We start from the raw sequence: 21,325 nt of genomic DNA on the forward strand, positions 1-21,325 counted from the left end.
TTTTTAATTGCTATTAATGTGTGTGTGTGTGTGTGTGTGTGTGTGTGTGTGTGTGTGTGTGTGTGTGTAAATATACTTCAATTTATTAAAGTTCATGCTAGTTAATACTGCAGTGTGCTGTTGCATTCATTAACAAAGTTATAGATACTGCAATATATACTGTATGATACAGTTTACTATAGTTAGTATGGTTCAAAAACGTACTATTATTTACTATAAATACTATTACAACTTCTTATTTCATGTGGGTTGAATCGTATCTTTAGAACCATATAACATGATTGAAAGCAGCTCCTAGATAACTCATAACTGTTTTCTTATATAAGAAACAAACAAGAGAAGCACCCAGCACAGTCCTTAGCTTAGCTAACAGTATTGAACATATAGATAATTATTAAAAATCATAACTTACCCTCTGATTGCTCGAGGCCTCCAACAACGTGAGCTGCCCTGTGTCCTGACAAACAGAAACGCCCCATCTCATTGGCTGGCTCTAGCCAATAAACTGGCTTTGCTGCTCTTTTACTGGTATGTACATTTCCACAGAATTTATTATTTTTAACAAGAATCTCTTCAGAAAAGAGTTTAAATAAACCCTAAATAATAAAATAATCGTGGGAAATGATTATTTTGCACCTCAGTCCTGTTGGCTGCTGGCATTGTTCATTGGTCAGGCATCAGCCAATCAAACAGCTTTACACCAGCCCCGCCCCTCCCCTGCCCAGCGCTGCTCACGCCTCTGCATCTGCGAGTGCACAGATGAGTTCTGCTACAGAGATCGCGGGAGATGTGTAGCAAAAGTCAGAGCGCGGGAGATTTGTAGTTGTACTGACGAATCTGAGAGGTTGTGAGTGCCGACCTGTGGTTGTAGAGCGAAGATGCAGTCAAATTTGCCGTGCACACGTGTGTCTGTCACTTTGTATTTGTGAATGACATTTTACAAATACACAACTATTAATCTGCAACTTCCAATTTAAAACACAAGTGTGTGGATTGTTGTGTGTGTGTGCAAATCGAGGATTTCAGCTGTTCACATCAGAGCTGTAAGTGTACATTTCAACCTACACATACAAATATTATTATCACAAGTGCTCACATTTACATTTGCAAGATCTCGAGTTTCGCAACTGAATTACCTTCATACATTGGATTTTTGTGCAGGATTGAGAGTGAAGATATCTTCTGAATGTGGAAAGAAGCGTAGCTGCTCAAGCTGTTCACATATCGTCCATACGGTCCATACACATCACATATTGCACGCGATCGCATTTCCCAGGCGCGCGAATACCGCGTGTCACGTGTCAAGAACTGACCGATCAGCTTCATGCTTTGGAATATACACTTCAGACAAACACAGAACAATAATCACTGCAGTGCCTTGTTATACTATGGATGTCTGTGGTTACAGGTATCCAGTTTTCTTTATGTCCTTTTGTCATGTTCAAAAAAAAAAAAAAAAAACGGGTTTGGAACGAATGATGAGAGAAATTTAAGTTCTGGGCTGCTGTGATCAACCCATTGTGATGTTTTGAGTTAATATTAAATTACTGAAAGAGCTGCAGTTTATGTTGTATTTTATAGGTATATTTTGTTTTAAAAGTAACTTTAAAGTAATTTGTAATCGAATTACTTTTTACATTAAGTATTCAGTAATGTAATCAGATTACAATATTCCAGTAGTAATCAGTCATTTGTAATGTATTACTTTTTTTAAAGTAACTTAGCCAACACTGGTCACAATATAAAATGCTGTTTAACCAGGACTTTAAGTTCCATGATCTACTAAATCTAGTGACAGCCAAACTTTTTCTTTTTCAGAAGTGATTCTCTTTAAATAAATGGTCAGCATCTTCTATTCTTAAAGTCTGTGATCTTCATAATGTGGTTCCTCAGTTTTGAACGCTTAATATCTACACTAGACCAGCTTGCATACATACTTTCCCCCTTTCAGATGTCTCTAATGGATACCTTCATTCACCATCAGATTTGCACCAGAGACTTGAAGTAGCCATGGACTCACGAAAAAAGAAAACTCTGTCATGATTTATTCATCCTCTACTTGTTCCAAACCTTCTTTGTTCTGTTGAACACAAAGATGTTGTGAAGAATGTGGAGGAAAAAACAGCCATTAACTTCCATAATATTTCTGTTCCTGTTATGAATATCAATGGTGGCGTTTTGTTCCAGTATTCTTCAGTATATATTCCTTTGTGTTCAACAGATTATAGATGGTCATTAGCATTTAGTACCATTAGAGAGGACATTTACATATTTTGGTTAAAACTATCCCTTTAAGAATGATTAAAGAAAAAAAGAAGTGGAGTGGAGACTTTGGGGAAAAATGAACATTTCCCACTCATTTTCTCTGGATGAAGCTGAAAACACATTTTGAATAATTTATCCTTTATTTCTGTTTTATAGAAATGTATACAGTTGGCAATGCGTTCATCAGAATGGCTGACGGTATGGGACAGTATTGAGTACCACATTTAATACAACAAAGTATAGTAAGCAACTACATAAAAGACAAAGATAAAAACTAATGCAGCTTTCAAAACTAAACAAGTGCCCCTGTGTATTTGGTAGTCTATTCTATACAATTGTTCCTCTGCTAAAACTGCTATTAAAAAAACAACAACACCTACTGCTGTTTGACTAAGGTTAAAAGTGAACACGCTGACAATTATTGCCCTCAATGCATATTTGCCACTAAGGAATACTAAATGTATTTAATATGTATATGCGCATACTAAAATGTATCATATTTTACAAATATTAAAAAAGTGAATATTAAATGCGAGACCATCATTTAACAATTTCAAAATAGTTGTTGTATAAACTTTACGTTAGCCTATTAAAATCCCTCAAGCTGCCTCACAGGTTTTTTTCATAGCAGATGTTTTTCACACTGTTGAATACAGTGATTATCTCAGATACAGTAGAGAAGCTCTGTGTGTGTGTGTGTGTGTGTGTGTGTGTGTGTGTGTGTGTGTGTGTGTGTGTGTGTGTGTGTGTGTGTGTGTGTGTGTGTGTGTGTGTGTGTGTGTGTTATTCTGTATCCACAACCATGATGTGAACGAACAGCCCGGCCGAGGAAAGCAGGTTTCCGTCCTGAGTGAGCAGAGGCACGTGATGATATCCTGCGGAGAACAAACACACTCTTTACATGTCACTCACTGTAATCAAAACAACTCCTACTGTAAATCGGTCATTACAAGCGTTCATGTTTAAATATCTTTGTTTGGGCTTTTTTAACAGACAAAACAGAAGTTCAAATATTGGAATTGTGTCATTTAAACATGAATATAAAAAATTATAATAATAAATTATTTTATTCCTAAAAGTTTTTTTTTGTTTTAATTTGTAAAAAAAGTCCTCTGTAGTTTAAGCGAGACGGCTTGACACATTTTTTTTCTGATTTTACAATTTAAAGTTTGAGTTAAAAAAAGTCTATTATTAACACAGACGTGTGTATATGTGTTTATACAACAGTTCTGTCTGGTTCTCGAATATAATCGGCTGATGTGTGATATTCTGCAATAACGGCACTCGTACAGCCTTTTCACTCTTGTGTATTACTCCTCCCACTCAGAGTGACAGCAGATCAATAAACTCTTTACAGCTTGACAAATATTGCAGCTATTGGACAACATAATGCACTTTTAAGGCAGAAATGTAGTTGTTTTTATTGTAACTATGCAGTTTATTTATTAGGATAGTGCCTATTTTAAATATTTATAATTTCGGAGTTACAGCGCCATCCACAAGATGGTGGCAGAGCGCAAAATAAGCCCTTAGAGGAGAAAACCAGTGTAATTTCTAAGCACAGCTGATCAAATCATTATTAAACTGGTACGTGACATTTTGAGTCAATCTCTCCCTTTATTATGTTGCAGTGCTGTATTTATACCATAGTAATTGTAATGTATTAAGTGTGAGATGGGACTCGCATATCAGGAATGTGTGTATTTTGTGTTGGCCACTCTTTGTATAACCCTGAGTTACTTTTTGGTTGGTCATCTGTTTGTTTCTAAAGAGTCTCCTGTTTTCGTTATTGCAGATCAATTCCGTAAACAGAAAGAAAGAAGAAATGCCTGCATGTGTTTAGTGTTTTTCCTTATTGCATATCTGGCAGTGTTTGCTTTGCTTTGGCTTTTACATGAGTTAATTATTGTGATCTCCCGATTGCAACAGAGAAATACTGGGAAATCTTTGTAGACTGATGGCATTTCATGCTGTTCAGCACTATGATCTTAAAATGTCAGCAAAATCACCCGTTTTCCGCTAGAGAATCAGTCAAATACTAGCTCTAAAGTGACGTTTGTGAGTGAGCAACGGTTTCTGCTGTTCTGTCGTCAGCTTCAGATGTGATTAATGGCGGAGGAAAGTAGTTTCTCTTACAAAAGGATTTTGAAACTCTCCATGTTTGATTTTTTATATACACAATTATGTCATTAAAATGTTGCATAAATGCAATATCACACTTATAGCAGTGCGATATGGCTGTATATCGGCACTGGTGGGACATCAAGGCACTCAACCTTAAGATGTGTAAGAAATATAGTCTGCCTTGAGCCAAATTCCACTCTAAATGGCTAATTTCTCAAAAGGACTGAATTCTGATAGAAAGAGAAGTCAACATTTTGTCTTCTCCTCATTATTCGAGGTGACTACATCTTGAGCAAACGGTAACAACTGTAGAAAGGGGATGGGGCACAGAGAACCATCTCATACAAGGGGTGCTAAAACTACATTAACATAAAGAGAGACAGAGAGAACAACAGTGTCAACAGCCAAGTAACAACTTCGTTAACATTTAGATGCAGTTAACGAAAACTGTATAAAAGGTATACTTTTAAGAAGGTCAGGGTTCATCCTGTACTTTAGACTGCTATGCTGGATAAACATCTTCATTGAGATCTTCTACATCAGGGGTGTTCAAACTTGGTCCTGGAGGGCCGGTGTCCTGCAGATTTTAGCTCCAACTTGCTTCAACACACCTGCAAGGATGTTTCTAGACTGCCTAGTAAAAGCTTGATTAGCTAGGCCAACTATGTCTGATTGGGGTTGGAACTAAACTTTGTAGGACACCGGCCCTCCAGGACAGAGTCTGGACATCCCTGTTCTACATCTTCCTCATTTTTTCTTTGAAAAAAAAAAAAAACCTGCTTTTATTCTAGCCCAAATAAAACTTCATCTTGAAGAATAAATATTATAGGAAACACTGCGAAAAAATTCCTTGCTGTTAAACATCATTTGGGAAAAATAAATTATTCTAATAATTCTGACTTCATCTGTATATGTTAACCACAATTCATTATGGAAGCCATAATTTTTTTCACTTTAAAGTGCCCCTTGTAGGGTGATAAATCCCATTTGGAACACATTAATTTTCTTCTGTTGAACATACAAGATATTTGGAAAAAATGTTGCAAACCAGTAGCTGTTCACTTTAGTTTTTTTTTTTTTTTAGTAAAATGGAAGTTAGGGCTAAAATTGATATCAGTATTTATTGACTGAACACCATAGTCAATAACGATAAAAAAACGTTTGGTATGAAGTTTGGTATGAAGTGCTATAGTTTTATTAAAATGTGGCTGCTGAGTGCGCGCTTTGGAAAGAATGCCAATTAGCTTACACTTTCAGTTTTTCAATACATTTCAAGAGTTCGCCCTTGCCGATGATTGATTATAAAGTTTGTTTGGGATGCTGTCCTGGGAGAGAGCCCTGAGCTTATGAGATCCTCGAGCCTGGGGCTCCCTCTCAGATACAGATAACTCCCCTGCTTGATTATGAATTGGCTTTGCTAAAATTATTGCTAGCCTATAATGACAATTTAATTTGTCAATTTATTTATGTTGCATGTTTTGGTTTGTGGGAGGAAACAGGAGTGCCCGGGGAAAACCCACCAAACACAGGGAGAACATGCAAACTTCGCACAGAAACACCGACCTGGCCAGGTAAAGTCTGAGCCAGTAACGTTCTTGCTGTAAGGCAATGATGCTAATCATTGGTCCTATTGGTCTAATCTTATTGGTCCGTGCTGCCCTGATATGGAAAGGGGAGGAGTAGGGATGGAAGGGGGGGATTCTTCGAGACGAAGATGGCTAAGGTAAGATACTCTGGTTATTTATAATGATTTAGGAATCATCTGATTGGTGGATTGTGCATTAGCTAACAAGGATCAGCTGCTATCAATCATAAGCTCGTGCTCCTCTCGAAATTAGTTTATAAATAAACTATTCACTTCAGTTATAACGGGAGATTAATCACCTGAGACAAAGAGACAGCACACCCAAACACTGCAGTGCTTTTTACTTCTCTCCACAAACTTGTATCAGAGCTGCAGCAATGGTTTGTCAGTTTGCCATTCTCTGAGAAAACGGTTGATAGTCGGCTAGTTACGAGTGACGCCACAGAAAATGGTGAAGCAAAGCACGTGCTTGCGCATGTCACTTCAGGTCAGAATAATAACACATGTGAAAATGAGTGCCATATAGCAGCAGTGAGGACATTGTGAATAAAAAAGGATGTAAGAATGTCACCAGAGTGGCTTTTTGGTTTCTTTTCTTGTGCATCCCAGCCACTAGCTCCCCATCGAAAATTACTTTTAGCATAGTGGGTAATGTAGTCATTCAGCTTCACAACTTGAAATGCAGTATGTGTTTGAATAATGATGGCTGGTTCCTTTACTTGAAATGTTTACAGAGTTTGAGGTTTACTACATTGTTATTATTTACACCTTACAGATGCTGATCTACCTTTACCATTGAACACGCTTTTTTTGTTTGTTTATTTATCAAGTTTAAGAGTCTCTTTAATACTTCTGTTTATTTTATTAAAAAAAGATCAGAAACTTTAAATATTTTTGTTTTTGATAATTAAATGTATTTGCTTTAGTAATGTTGGTAAATCAAAATGAAGTGGTTAAAAAAGTCCCAATATTCCTAAATGTATTGTTAAAAATATTCCATAATTATGGATACCGAATGATATGAAACATGATAATGTGATTTTATATATCACCCAGCCCTAATGGAAGTCAAAGGCTACTGTTTCCAGAATCCTTCAAAATATCCACAATTGTGTTCAACAGGAACGAGTTTGAGCAAGTGGAGGGTGTGAAATTCTCGTACAGTACAGAAGTGCACTGACCGTTCCTCAAGCTGTTGAAGGGCAGTGTGTACTGGCCGATAAACTCGTTGTCTGATGTGGAGTCGTAGTCCTCAATCAAGAAACGCACCAAGGCCAGATCTGGCACACACACCTCCAACTGGAAGTTTTCATTCCACATGGGGTTAAAACCTACACAGTAAGGACGAGCGATTATGAACATTCACTCAGGACTCTTCTGAAAATCAGAGTTTACAGTGTTTCTTTATTTTACCATTGTTCTTAATGTAGGATGTTTCCACAGCTGCTGTGTCAGCGGGCACACCGTACACCTGCACTTTCACAATAGGGTCCACAATGGCGGACTCTCTCTTACCCACTTTGGGCAACTGCTGGGCTGAGATCACCTTAACACAAAACACAACTCAATTAACATAAAAGTAGACTAACGTACAGAGTGATGTGATGTGATGTGCACGACTACGAAAAAGCGTGCACGCTCCTATTTACTTGCGAAGCAACCATGCCTAGAGAAAACACAACTGGTGCGATGGGTTCCTTTTGAAGTAGATTGGACATAAAGCGATGATTGTGCAGCCGCAGTCCTGCTGCTTTTAAGAGGTCAAGATTTAAAAATATATACATGTATATATCCTTTTGTAAGCAGCAGTCATCTATGCTTTCATTTTAATTATTCTTTGAACAGATTATTAACAGCCTAACATTAACTGTGTGCGTGTGATCATCCTTTCATTAGCCCCTTTCACACATACAGACCTTTCCGGAAAATTGTTGTATGTGTGAACAGGTCCTTTTTGAAAATACCGGTAAATTCGTTCTGGCTATTTTCCGGAAAGAGAAGTTGTAACATTACCGGCAATTTGCCGGAATGCTGCGCTGTGTGAATGCAGAAGGAAGATTCCCGTAATAAGCGCGTGCACGTCTAGAACGTGCTGACGTGAGACGTCTGCTTTAGCCAATCACAACAGTCAGACGCATTTATGTCCGCGCGGTTTGGAAAAATATTCAAAGGCTTTTATTCTCACAGACACATTTAGCTGCTAGAAGTTAGTCAGATCACGTTTATATGTTCTTCTTAATGCCAACTGTGTAAATAATCATCGATGAGATGCTTATGATAAGCTGTTGTTTGTTTACCTTCAAGCTTTGCGTGTGCCTGTGAAACAGCCTGTGAGCGCCTGCACACGCACATATTATGAACATCTCGACATGCGAAAGTGATCCTGCGAAAGTTGTTCACAATATTGATCATCCACAGAGTTTGTAATTTAGTCAAATGTTTACAAATACAAGCGCAGCCGTTTAAAGCTCATTTCTGGTGAATTATGTCAGAATTTACCGGTATTTTGGAATGGATGTGTGAATGCTCTTTTCCGGAAAAGATATTTACCAGATATTTACCGGTATCACTGTGTGAAAGGGGCTATTATCACACACGCTATGTTTTTTACCTGCTTTCTTTATGCTCATAGTTATTTTTGTCAATATGGTGAATGGTCATTTTTTTTTACAATAACATTGCTTTAATATGAGATTAGCTCCCCGTTTATGTGTAATTAACTGGTGATGTGGGACTTTAAGCCAGGACAGATTATGCATATTTTAGATGCATCACAATAATTCTTTTTTAAGTGATTTTTTTCAAGAAAAGTTTTGTTGAATTAAAAAGTGCATGTATACAGCTATATTTTGCTTGTTTTGACACATTTAAAGTTTGTGGCTAAATAATTATTTATTTTTGGTGTGGTCAGAGATAGCTATATTTAGTAAATCCTTAATTTTGAGCTCTGAAAAGTCATGTGAAATAAGAACTAATTGCAATGCGACAACCTACTAGTCCATGCATACTGAGCAAGCTCACACACAAGACGCACACAAAAAGTGAAATGAATGAGGAGGCATGTGGACATAACACACGGTCTAAATCAAGTAATTTTAACATGTCAAAGTCAAATTTATGCATATAAAATATATTTTCCTAACAACAAAAGTGTGGCTAGTGAAATTGACGAGTGGCTAGTAATGTTGCAAATCTACTAGCCACAGTGGCTGCTGATCAAAAAAAGTTCATGTCAAGCCCTGCTCATGAATTTAAAAACTGTCATTTACTCATCCTCCACTTGTTTCAAACCTGTATGAGTTTCTTTCTCCTGTTAAACGCAAAATGAAGAACTTTAGAGAACTGTTGGAAACCAGTAGCAATGAACACCAGTAGTGTTTTGATTTCCACTATAAATGTCAATGGCTACCATTTTACTTCTACTTCTACTTGAAAGGGGGCATTAAAACTGGTGTGGAACAAGTGAACGGTGAGTACATTTTCATTTTTGGGCGAACTCCCTTTAAGGAGGAAACAGATTAAAATATGTTCTCAAATGGTATGTTTAACATATTATACTTAAAAAAAAATCTCGCTGCCTTAAACGTCCAATAAAGTGCTTTGAAATGAGCATTTTTTTAAAAATATTTGATGTAATCTCAACTGAAACACGAAGAGAGGGTGGGACAGATTAACCCCTCCCCTTTTTTAAAAGAACAGCCAATAGCGTTTTGTTTCATCACTGCTTTGCCTATGAGAGTGGTTGAGCTCAAGTGCATCAAATGAGAAGCGTCTTAAAAGGGGTGGGGCATGTCAGATACTAGAGCGCATTTGATTGGTTATAATGTGATGAGAAACTAGGATGACAGGAACAAAACCTTTGGTCTGTTCGGGCAGAAGTGACGAACTACAAGCTTTACATGTTCATATCAGTTTTATATCTTTTAATGCGATTTTTGCACTTTACCATCACATGAAGAGTCTTTCTCTTCAGCCACGGGCCCTTGGTGAGGGTGATGGGGTCAAACTCAGTGTCGCGCTCTCGCAGGTAAGAAGGTTTTAGGATGTAACCGCTTCGTCCATTTTGATAAAAGAGCCCCTGGTTCAGGTCCATCTCTAAACACGGAGTCTGGAAGTTCAGAGCCACTGGAGAGAAAAAAAAAACAGCATCATTGCAATCGGGCACTGATAAAATATCTGCATCATCTGCTTACATGCGTTCTTGTTTCTCAGTGAAGTATGGAGTGCATCAGAGATTCGTGTTTACTTCACCTATCTGACAGCCTGCATTCCACATGGGCACAGGGTTATAGTTGGAGGAGTCCGTCCTCATTCCTCCTGGGTAAATCCTACTGAGCTTGTCGGTGTTGTGACGGATATATTCAGTTGCTATAAAAAACACAGAGATGATTTTAGTGGGAACACACTTCTTAGAGGTTTAACTAGCTGTGGAACACATTTGTGTAGATGACATTACATCCACAGCAGTGTTGTTCACCAATAGAGATGCTTTCTGCAAAATTATAAACCTTTTTTTTTTATTTATTTTTATTTGTTTTACTTTTTTGGGTATCTCAGCAAGAGACTAAACCTAAGAGAGCAGTGAAAGGGAGAGTACCACTAATCATTTTCATTGTATTCTGGTTTGCTCAGATAATAAAAAAAGTCCACAATAGTGTTTTTTAGGGATTTCAAAATAATGTCCATGGCAGCCAGAAGTGAAAACAATGTCAAATTTACTGTTTCACACAGACACAGCATTTCAAACACCCTAAATAAATAAGCCGTAATTCTGTATTTTTATTTATTTTTTGGAAGCTGATGCAAAGGTGATATATTACAACATACTGCTTTATAAATATGCACATACATCAAAATTTCAAGCAATTGGGATGCTAATGACCACTAAAAGCATCATAACTGTCTTTTGAAAGGGTCCATAACAAAATGATGCAGTTTGATGCCATTAAACACTTTACAAACAGCAATAGTAATGTATTTACTAACACAATAATCAACACATTACTGTATTTATTCATCTTTCTAAATATTTAATAAAAATACAGTCACTGGTTTATTGCTAGTTCTTGTTAATTTACAGTGCATTAACTACTGTAGGTGTTTATAGGATACAGGAAGAAACAATTTAAAAGAACCGACTTGTTCTGTTGATCAGTGTAACGTGTCCTTGCTTTAATCGTCAGTTTTTCAACTACATTTACCTTCTATGCGAGTTACAAACTTTTACTTGAATCAATCATTTAAAAATGTATACATAACTTTTCTCATCCACATGTAGTGGGAATGCCCTAAATCAGGGTTTTTCAAAGTCTAAGACAGTGGGCCTCCCTTTTGACACAACTTATCCATTGGCGCCCCCCTCCTTCCAAACACGCACGCACGCACGCACGCACATTATATATATACATATATATATATATATATATATATATATATATATATATATATATATATATATATATATATACATATATATACATATATATATATATATATATATATATATATATATATATATATATATATATATATATATATATATATATATATATATATATATACATACATACATTATATATAAAGACACAGACAGATGTCAGACTGTTAACTCACTTTTATCATCATTTGCATGAAGGTGCAATTATTTACAGAGTAATAACAAGTATTTTAATATAACGTTTTTAAAACTAGGATGATGGTTCAATATGAATAGAACAGATCCAAGAACTGTCCATCCCAGTCAAAACAGTCGAAGTTTAGCGGGTCTCATGCTGTCATTAGCCAAAATATCTTGACAAACCACACATAAAGGTGGTGGTTCATCAGCTGGTCCTGTCCACGTAAATCCTAAACTCAAATACTAATATTTGATAATATTGCAATGTGATCATAGTCACATTGTCGGATGTACAGTGTTCAGTTTATATTATTGTTCATCATTTGCATGTGTTTTTGATGCCTGTGACTGTATAGTGATTTTAAAAACATTCAGCTACAAGAAATTGTACCGATTGTGAACTAAACTATGATTAATTTGATTGAATTATTTAGATTTTTATTATTCAGTTATTCTACTTGAATACTGTTAGACTCTGGAAACAAAAAAACACTTTATTTCAATGGTGTCTTTTTCTTGATTGTATTTATAGATTGTTATGCATGAAACCACTCACAACACACACAAATACAGAAATGCACTGCAAATAGCTGAGACCACAATGAAAATGTTTCAGGGGCCCCCAAAAATGTATAGATTGTTTACTAGATTTTATGGAGATGCACTCCCACTGCAGAATCATCCCAATCGATCTTAGGTCATCTGATACAATTGTATTCCTATTGCAATATATAAAAATTGCAAAAAAAAAAAATCCATATATGTTTGTAATTTTCCAATATCGTACAGCCCTAGTGCATCACGCTTTTTTAGATTAACTGCTGGCTAAAGGCTGATTTATACTTCTGCGTCAAACACCGGCGTATGCTACGGCGCTGACGCATAGCCCTTCGCCGTGGCCGTCACTGACGTGCACCTCTCAAAAAATGTAACTACACGTCGCAACGACGCGTAGCGCAAGCTCTATGATTGGTCGGCTTGGTAGCGCTGACGAGTCGGGGCGGGACCAAGAGCCGCGCGAATGGCGTGAACCCAATGTAGCGATTGTTTACAAGTGTGGAGTCCCGTGAAGGAGCTCCGGATGGAAAGTTTTGTTTTGTGTTTACCTCATAGTTAAAGTTGCTGCACGTCCGCCGGTTCCTGCCTCAAAATGAGCGAGTTTGAGCCACTTGTACATCCCGGAAGTGTTCAGGAAAAGCAAAATTGCAGCGAAGAAACTCGACACAGAGGAACATTTACACCTCACTGCCAACTAGCGTTTCGGAAGTGTTAATGCAGACCGACAGAGACAGCGCGCAGAAGTATAAATGCACAGCCACGCGCGTTGCCTGCGCCGTTGGTTACGCCGGTCACTTGACACAGAAGTATAAATCAGGCTTAACTCTTATGATTTTTTTTAAAGGTTCAAGAAGTCCTTGAGTACTTTTTTGAGGTTTTACCAGATTTGTGTGTGCTGGGCATCAGTTAAGACAATGTGAGCACCTGAAATTTTAATTGTGGAAAAAAACTGGATCATTTTGAGCTTTTGTCAGCTAATTTCAGCTTCCGGGTTTAAAATGATTTTTGGGTCGGGATCAAAATCGGCAACGTAGCGTAAAACTGCAAGTGGAGTGATGACACATCGGTTTCTCATTATTATTCATAGTGGAGTTTTCTTATCCTATGAAAAGAGCCAGCTTCTTAATTATTCATGACTGTGCGTGCTTTCCGAAGGCAAGGCGGACCTGCCAAGCAATAAGAATCTATATTGATGACTAGTTGAGACCGTGTCCACGGACTGCATACAGCACACGGTATTTAGCTGTTAATGAAGGTTTGTATGTGCTGGTTTCTCTGATTCACTGGGTTTGTTGCATGTTTTTTCCTGCGATCCTGTCAAAGCTGTTTGTGTGCAGGGAGCATTTTTGTCAGGAGAGCAGTATGAGAATGGCGAACTTATCAGTTGAGTTCGTTCACATTAAGACACAACCACCGTGCTGCTGTGTTTGCCTAAATCCTCTAGATTACCAGCAGGGCTAATGGTTGAAATAGGCAGGGCAAGAGACCTGCTGCACTGAGTCTGCATTTAGACCCGGGGATTGAGGGAGAAGTCCTCATTTATAGTGTTTATATGAACACGATTATCTTTATAATGATATAAATTGTGGTTATCTGTATATGGTATTATGAATAACAAATGTAGCAGGGCATTAAATTACTGTTTATTTCTTTGCATTTTACTTTGTAAACTATAAAATCATGCGTCTCCTCACGGTTTGTGTCTCATTTTGTGAGCCGACTGACAACAGTTGTTCGCTCCCCTCCTTCTCTCCTGCTAGCCACGCCCACTCCTTCCACTGCTCGCAGAGCTCCACCCCCATCATAATGCATTTTTTGAAAAATTCTGAGGTAAACTTAAACCGAAAGAGATGGGTTTCATGGCCCTTTAAGCTGAGCAATAATATATGAACACATTTTTTTTTTTTTTTTTTTTTACTTATTAATTATGTTTATTTAGTTTTTCAATGGGAAGTTACAACCTGTAGAGGGAGGCGAGTGTTTATTTGGGGTAGTGATAGCAACAACAAAGAGCATAGAATCACCAAGAGACGACACTCTAGTGCAATATGGGAAACAGCCACTAGATGGCGGCGGCCATTTTGGAATTAAAACTCCAATAGAACAACAGCATATTATAAGTCTCTAAAATAAACTATTAAAAGTGCTGATGATTGTGATAGGAAGTGTTGTATTGTCGTCTTTCGGGTTGTATCTCAGCTTTAATACACTTTTTAAATAAATAAATAAAAAACAAAGCAGCTGCTTGCCATCGCAACAGCATTAAGATCCAATGGACGGCTGATCGCTTTCACTCCAAAATGGCGGAATCCGGGGCTGTTGCTGGGCGCTGCTGTTGCAATGGAACATTGAGTGTCACCTCTTGGTCATTCTAAGCTCTTTGGCAACAATATGAAGGATAATTATAAAATGAATTCCATTCAGAAAATCTAATAAAAAGACATTTGGAAACACTTTATCTTGATGTTCCCTTTAGGGCATTTTGCTGAATTAAAGTTACATTGCATCTACATGCCAACTAATTCTCATTAGATTATAGGTTAGGGTTATAGTTATAGCAAGTTGACATCTAATTGCAAAGTTTCTTACAGTCAGTTAAATGTCTGTTGGAGGAGCAGTATCAGCAGATATACAAGCAATCTACTAATACTCAAAATGTGCAACAGGGACCATCAAAATAAAGTCTTACAAAACATTTTGATTAAAAACTATTCGATTAATAAATAATGCATTTCTCTTTAAACTGCCACACAATTTCACATGAGAAAACCCCTGAATGGCTCTTTAAATGGTGAGTCACCAGCTTATTTACATATTCAAAGTGGTCTAAGGTGTTTCCCTCAAGTAGAGCATATCATCATCATCATATGTGGACGTGTGTTTTGTTAATAAATCTGCACGAACAGTCCTCATGACATTTACAGCTAGTGTTGTGTTTAGCATCACACCTGACTCCTCCGCTAGTTTCAAAGCTTTCCCCTCTTTGAAGGAGGCCATCTCATAAAAAGAATGCTTTTCCCGGGAATCCTCAAGCCCATGGAAGGGCACACTCTTGCAGTAGATCACAATGTCAGAAAGCTCCTTCGCCAGCTTCAGCGACTTGAGAATATGTAATTACAAATATAAACAAAGACAGATTACAAAATGTATATAAACAATATTAGTAAAACAATTAGCACTCAATACTGTAATAATAAGTGTTACAGAGTCCTTGTTACATTCATTCATTAATTTTCTTTTCGGCTTTTATCATTCTGGGGTCAGCACAGCGGAATGAACCGCCAACTTACCCAGCATATGTATTATGCAGCGGATGCCCTTCCAGCTGCAACCCATCACTGGGAAACACACATTCACACACATTTACACACGTACAGGGCCGGATCAAGCTGAACTGCCGCTCTAGGCAAAGGATGTTAATGCTGCCCACAACCTTAAAGAGAAAAAAAAAAAAAAAAAAGGGTGGGGGGTGGGGGGAAGGGGGGGTTGATGGGTGCGAGGGAGCTGTCGCGGACACCGCCCTCTCTATTCTGCCGCCCTAGACGCGGATTTAACTAAGGGCGTGGGTAGTGAGGGTAGTGTCGTGGACGCCGTCCTTGACGCGGATATAACCGAGGGCGCGAGAGGTGAGGGTAGTGTCGGGGACGCCGCCCTCTCTATTCTGCCACCCTAGGCAGCCGTCTAGGTCGCCTCTATGGACGCGCCGACCCTATTCTGCCGCCCTAGATGCGGATATAACTAAGGGTGTGGGTGGTGAGGGTAGTGTTGCCGACGCCGCCCTAGACGCGGATATAACTGAGGGCGCGAGAGGTCAGGGTAGTGTCAGGGACGCCACCCTCTCTATTCTGCCGCCCTAGGCGGCCGCCTAGGTCGACTCTATGGACGCGCCGGCCCTGCACACTTACATACAGACAATTTAGCTTACTCAATTCACCTATAAGGAATGTTTTTGGACTTTGGGGAAAACGTAGGAAACCCATGTGTACATGGGGAGAACATACAAACTCCACACAGAAACGCCAACTGACCCAGCCGAGGCTCGAACCAGTGACCTTCTTGCTGTGAGGCGAATATGCTACCCACTGGGCCACCGTGCAGCCCTATTCATTTAACTACTACTTAAATATATGTACTTACTACATATTTAGTGTATAAAAATTTTCAAAAATATATACAATTGAATTAATGATATTATTACTATATATTTTAATAATATTAATATAACGTTTTTATAGTCATGTTTTAAATGTAAAATGATACATCATTAATTTAGTAAAAGTAACGAATGACATTTATTGTTAAAGATGAAATGATTGCGGTCCATGCTTAGGTGTGTGTAATAAAAGGAGCAGATAAATCCGCTTACGCCAGACTTCTTTTCGTTGTTTTCTTCGTCACCTTCATCGTCTTCTTCCTCTGACACACTTTCTTCATCTGCCATCTTGGACTCATCAGAAAATGCGTTTTCCAGTTTGTCTAGTCTCTTCCCTTTGACAATGAACCGGCCTTTGAGTTCCTAAATGCAACACATTCAACTTAAAATCAAAACTTTCAAAATTCAAAAATCAAAATTGCAGTTCATCACAAATAATGCATCCATGTACTTGTTTTTACTTATATCAATATAACTCACCCTCTTTTTTGCAATGACATCTCTTATAATGCGTTCACTAGACTAAGATGGGATTTACATGAGATCCACCAATATCAAACCACAATAAGTGATTCAATCAAATCAGATCAAAAAACATTTTGTTTTGTTTAGAGAAGTTGTTTTACTCGGGTATACCTCGGATAGGAAAGACGACCACAACTTTTATTTACTGAAAACTCAATTAAAGAGACTACAGATTCTGCTTTTAGTTCATGTTTACATTTATTCTCATTTACTTATTAATATTAATTTCTACTTTAAAGGGATAGTTCAACCAAAAACATTTACTGTGTTTCAAACCTTTATGAGTTTCTTTCTTCTGTTGACCAGAAAAGAAGGTATTTTGAAAAATGTTAGAAACCTTTAACCATTCACTTCTATAGTAGGAAAAATAAATACCATGGAGGTCAATAGATACAGGTTTCCAACATTTTTAAAAATATCTTCTTTTCTGTTCAGCAGAAGAAAGAAACTCAAAGGTTTGAAACACAGAGGATGAGTAAATGACAAAATTTTTATTTTTGTATGAATTACTCTTGAATCCTACACATAACTAGGCCCAAACGGAATCTGCACGCACAGATTTCTGCAGATTTTTAGCCCATCATTAATTCTGTTTATTTGCTTGAGTAAATGTGTGTAAATCTATATTTATTCATTTTTTAAAATTAATTACAGTAATAATATTGCCTAATATAAAAATGTTCATCTGATTTATGTACAATGCAGTTTGTAAAGTAATATTTTCTGTCTTTTAGTAGAATAATTATATGACAGACTTGCTTTGTTCACTGTGGATTAATGTGGATCTAATTGGATTTGCATTTTAAACATTAAATAAAAGATAAAAAGGTATTATTTTTATTTCACATATTAAGGTTTTAGTTATAATACTCTCAAAATAATTAACCAGAAATCAGCAGATTTTTAACAAAAAATAGCAAAAAACGCCTGCAGATTCCATCTGGCCCTACTCATAACCATAAAACTTGAAATGCTTGTAATAATTTATCATTTGTTTATGCCCAACAGCCCTAAAAATATAAACTTTAAATATTTATATATAGAAAAAAAACATATGATGTGATTTTAGCATTTATTAAACAAGTCTCTGTATTTTATTTTATTTTTTTTACATTTGCAGTAAATGATACCCAAGTGAACAGCAGTACTTCTATTGTTGCCTGTGACAGTGACCTGGATGAGCCACACCTTGACTGGAGGTCATTGAAAACAATGGTATGTAAGCTATGATAATCAGTCATTTACCTGAAGGACAAGCACCAGCCACCACAGCAATCCAATCCAAAAAGCCATCTTTAAAAGCAGTTCACCACCAAACCAACGTTACCACAAAATCCTGCTTTTTCTGTTTTCTTATTTTTGTATTCGTGCTGTGTGTGAGCTTAAGTGACGTGCTGCAGGTGTCTGCGCTCCTGAGGGGCTGACATTTGTAAATAACTCAGATAAACAGAGTTTGAGATGCTGTGATGAATTTAAAGCAGCTGCAGGAATTCCACACATTCCACACTGAATTCCATCCTGAAAGCATCTCCTGTTCAGACAGGCTGGAAAACTCAAACTGGCTCTCGTGTCTAGATCCACGTCTAATGGATTAAAATGAATGGTTTGATCTTTTTCTGTCGAATATTCTAATTAAATATTCAATTTGTATGACTTAATAAAATAGCAAAACAATTAGTTGTTTTCGATGCCACTTATTTTAGTTTATGTCTATCCGCTTGTTAAGTGTGACATCACGCGAAGCGGCTTCCAGGTCCAAGCGCTCTATTCAACTGAATGGGGCGACTTAGGAAATGGTAATAATAAACGTTTACAAAGTGATTTAATGCTTTCAAAAATCACTATCGCAGTATATATGTCCATGCCTAATATCCGATGGCCAGAAAGTTATTATTTTTTTATAAATTGTAAAATTTTGGGTATTTGTTATGCAGTAAGCCCAAAGATTGTTGTGTACACTATGACTTTATGTAAAATTAACTTTAATGTGTGATAGGAATAAAACGTGATCATAAACGAATGATTTCTACACTCAAATGAATGGCGGCTTGGACCCAGAAACAGGATTACATACGTCACAAACACGTCACCACTTAACAAAAGGATAGCTAGAATACTTAATTTTGATTGGTCGATTCATTTTATGGTCAGATATTTTTGCAGTTTAAATACCCAACAAGCAAAGCACACTGTACCAGTATGTGTTATGGGTAAGTTTAAGAGTGGGTTAAGGTTTAAGGAATGAGTCAACAATGTGATTATAAATAGAATTAAAGAAATTATAGATGCATTTACATGCAGTTATTATTAAATGTAATAACAATAATTAACTACATATGCAAGTACATACAGACCATTTTTAAAGTAAGCACAAAATAAAAAACTAGTGCTGTCAATTGATTAATAAAAAATTAACTATTTAAATCACACTTTTTTTGCTATTATCGTGATTAATCGCAATTAAAAGACTGAAACTTGTAATTTTGGCTATTCAAATGTAAAATTCATGTAAACTCAAAACAAAGAAACTATTTAAATTCAAAATATGATCAGAATTTTTGTTCAACTTGTAAACGATTTTGTCAGGTAAACAACATACCTGCAATAAACCATCAAGATCCTCAAACTGTTGGCTTGAAAGCCATGTTTATTACAGAAATAAAAACACGGCAGAGTTAGTGTTATTTGAATTTCAAAACAATCAATGCATGCCAATAACTAATTTCCATGTTGGATTATATGTGAAACTGCAAAAAATAAATAAATTAAAGAAATAAAGGAATTTCAGAAAGAACAAATTCAGAAAAAATTTGTTTTAATTCTTTCAATTTAATAATTAATTTAATAATTAATTGTGTTAATTATTAATAATTAATTAATAATTAATAATTATATTCATTATTATTAATATTATTAAAATGGACAAAACGCCCTTTTGAACCCTTTTGAATGTTTGCTTTCATTTTGACATGCTAAAGCGCACTTTTACAGTTTTGTAAAGAAACATCCCATTATGCAGCTGCAGTCAAGTTGTGTCACACCAAAGACTATAGACTTCTTACAGGGATTTTGGTCACCCCATCTCTAAACAATTATTTCTTAACAATTTTGAGGGATAAGGACACTGTCTGCGATGTTTGGTGTTTGTTCTTGTGCGCACACACACACACACACACACACACACACACACACACACACACACACACACACACACACACACACACGCACACGCACACGCACACGCACACGCACACGCACACGCACACGCACACGCACACGCACACGCACACGCACACGCACACGCACACGCACACGCACACGCACACGCACACGCACACGCACACGCACACGCACACGCACACGCACACGCACACGCACACGCACACGCACACGCACACGCACACGCACACGCACACGCACACGCACACGCACACACACACACACACACACACACACACACACACACACACAACGCTGCCAGTACAGTGCACCCAGGACTCTTCAGATTCATCAACACAAACTGTACGATTGCGTTCATTAAATTTGCTTAAGTGTTCTAAAGTATGACAATATGTCACAAAGATTCTGACACATCAACATGAAGCACTTTACAAAAGTTGTGTGTGTGAGGGGAAACGCATCAAGCTTAAAACATTTGAGGGCTCATGGAATCAACATAAAGGCAGAGGAATCCAATGTCTCTGACAGCTTGCGATATCATCTGGCATTTTCACTGAGTATGTTTACATGGACACCAATACTCAGATTTTAATATGATTAAGATAATACTCTGATTAAGAGTCTACCATGTAAACAGCGAATTTACAATACCTAACCACACAAGTCACGAAATGCGGAAGAGTTTTCTTTCCATTTGGCATGCGGTATCAAATTCCAATAAAACAAGAGCCTGGTGATGCAACGTTAATTGTTTTATACTGAAATTTTCCTTCTAAAAGTGCTTCCTTGGTCTTATCCATATTTCTTTGCATGTTGAATACACGTCGGCCACAAAAGGAAATAAAAACTGCAACTTCATTAATTTTTTTAACGCATTCGATATTTCAAATTAATCGCATTTATTAACATGCTAATTCTGACAGCACTATAAAAAAACATCCATGTACAAAAAAGCATTGTATCAAATTAAATGCAAGTACACAGTAACTTAGGCCACTTTATTTCATGTGGGATCTTTGTATTTTATGACCAGCTTAATGTACATCGTCTGTAATATAGTCTTGCAAGTTGCAACTGAAACTGCCTGTATAACATGGATTAGTAGATTACTGCAGCCACTGACCTCTGGTGCAGGCAGGCATGTGGGCATCTGATCTCCAAGGGGTTTGGTGACCAGTGCGCTGCCCAGAATGGAGGTCAGATGCTGAGCCATGATCTTCTGCTGCTCCACACCGCAGTGGTTCTCCAGAGACAGAATCACCGGGTACTCGGACGTCTGGAGGAGGACACAAGCACACTAGCTGCACTTACAGACACT

The 21,325-nt window shown here is 37.3% G+C and overlaps 1 protein-coding gene across 3 annotated transcripts in view; it reads right to left on the reverse strand.

Annotated features, from left to right (window-relative positions):
* Positions 1–2,386: 2,386 nt before the first annotated feature.
* Positions 2,387–21,325, reverse strand: part of plcd1b (phospholipase C, delta 1b) — a 48,642-nt gene continuing 29,703 nt past the window's right edge. For 2 of the 3 annotated variants that reach the window (XM_087238880.1, XM_087238879.1), the window contains exons 8-15: positions 21,131–21,283; positions 16,516–16,665; positions 15,098–15,248; positions 10,226–10,342; positions 9,921–10,099; positions 7,388–7,520; positions 7,156–7,305; positions 2,387–3,140 (exon numbers count right to left, since the gene is read on the reverse strand). In XM_087238880.1, coding sequence (XP_087095006.1) covers positions 3,049–3,140; positions 7,156–7,305; positions 7,388–7,520; positions 9,921–10,099; positions 10,226–10,342; positions 15,098–15,248; positions 16,516–16,665; positions 21,131–21,283 — 1,125 coding nt within the window. In that variant the 3' untranslated portion in view covers positions 2,387–3,048. 3 annotated transcript variants of the gene reach the window in all.

This window comes from Danio rerio, chromosome 2 (genome assembly GCF_052040795.2).
Source record: "Danio rerio strain M-AB ecotype USA chromosome 2, GRCz13ab, whole genome shotgun sequence".
Taxonomy (NCBI): Eukaryota; Metazoa; Chordata; class Actinopteri; order Cypriniformes; family Danionidae; genus Danio; species Danio rerio.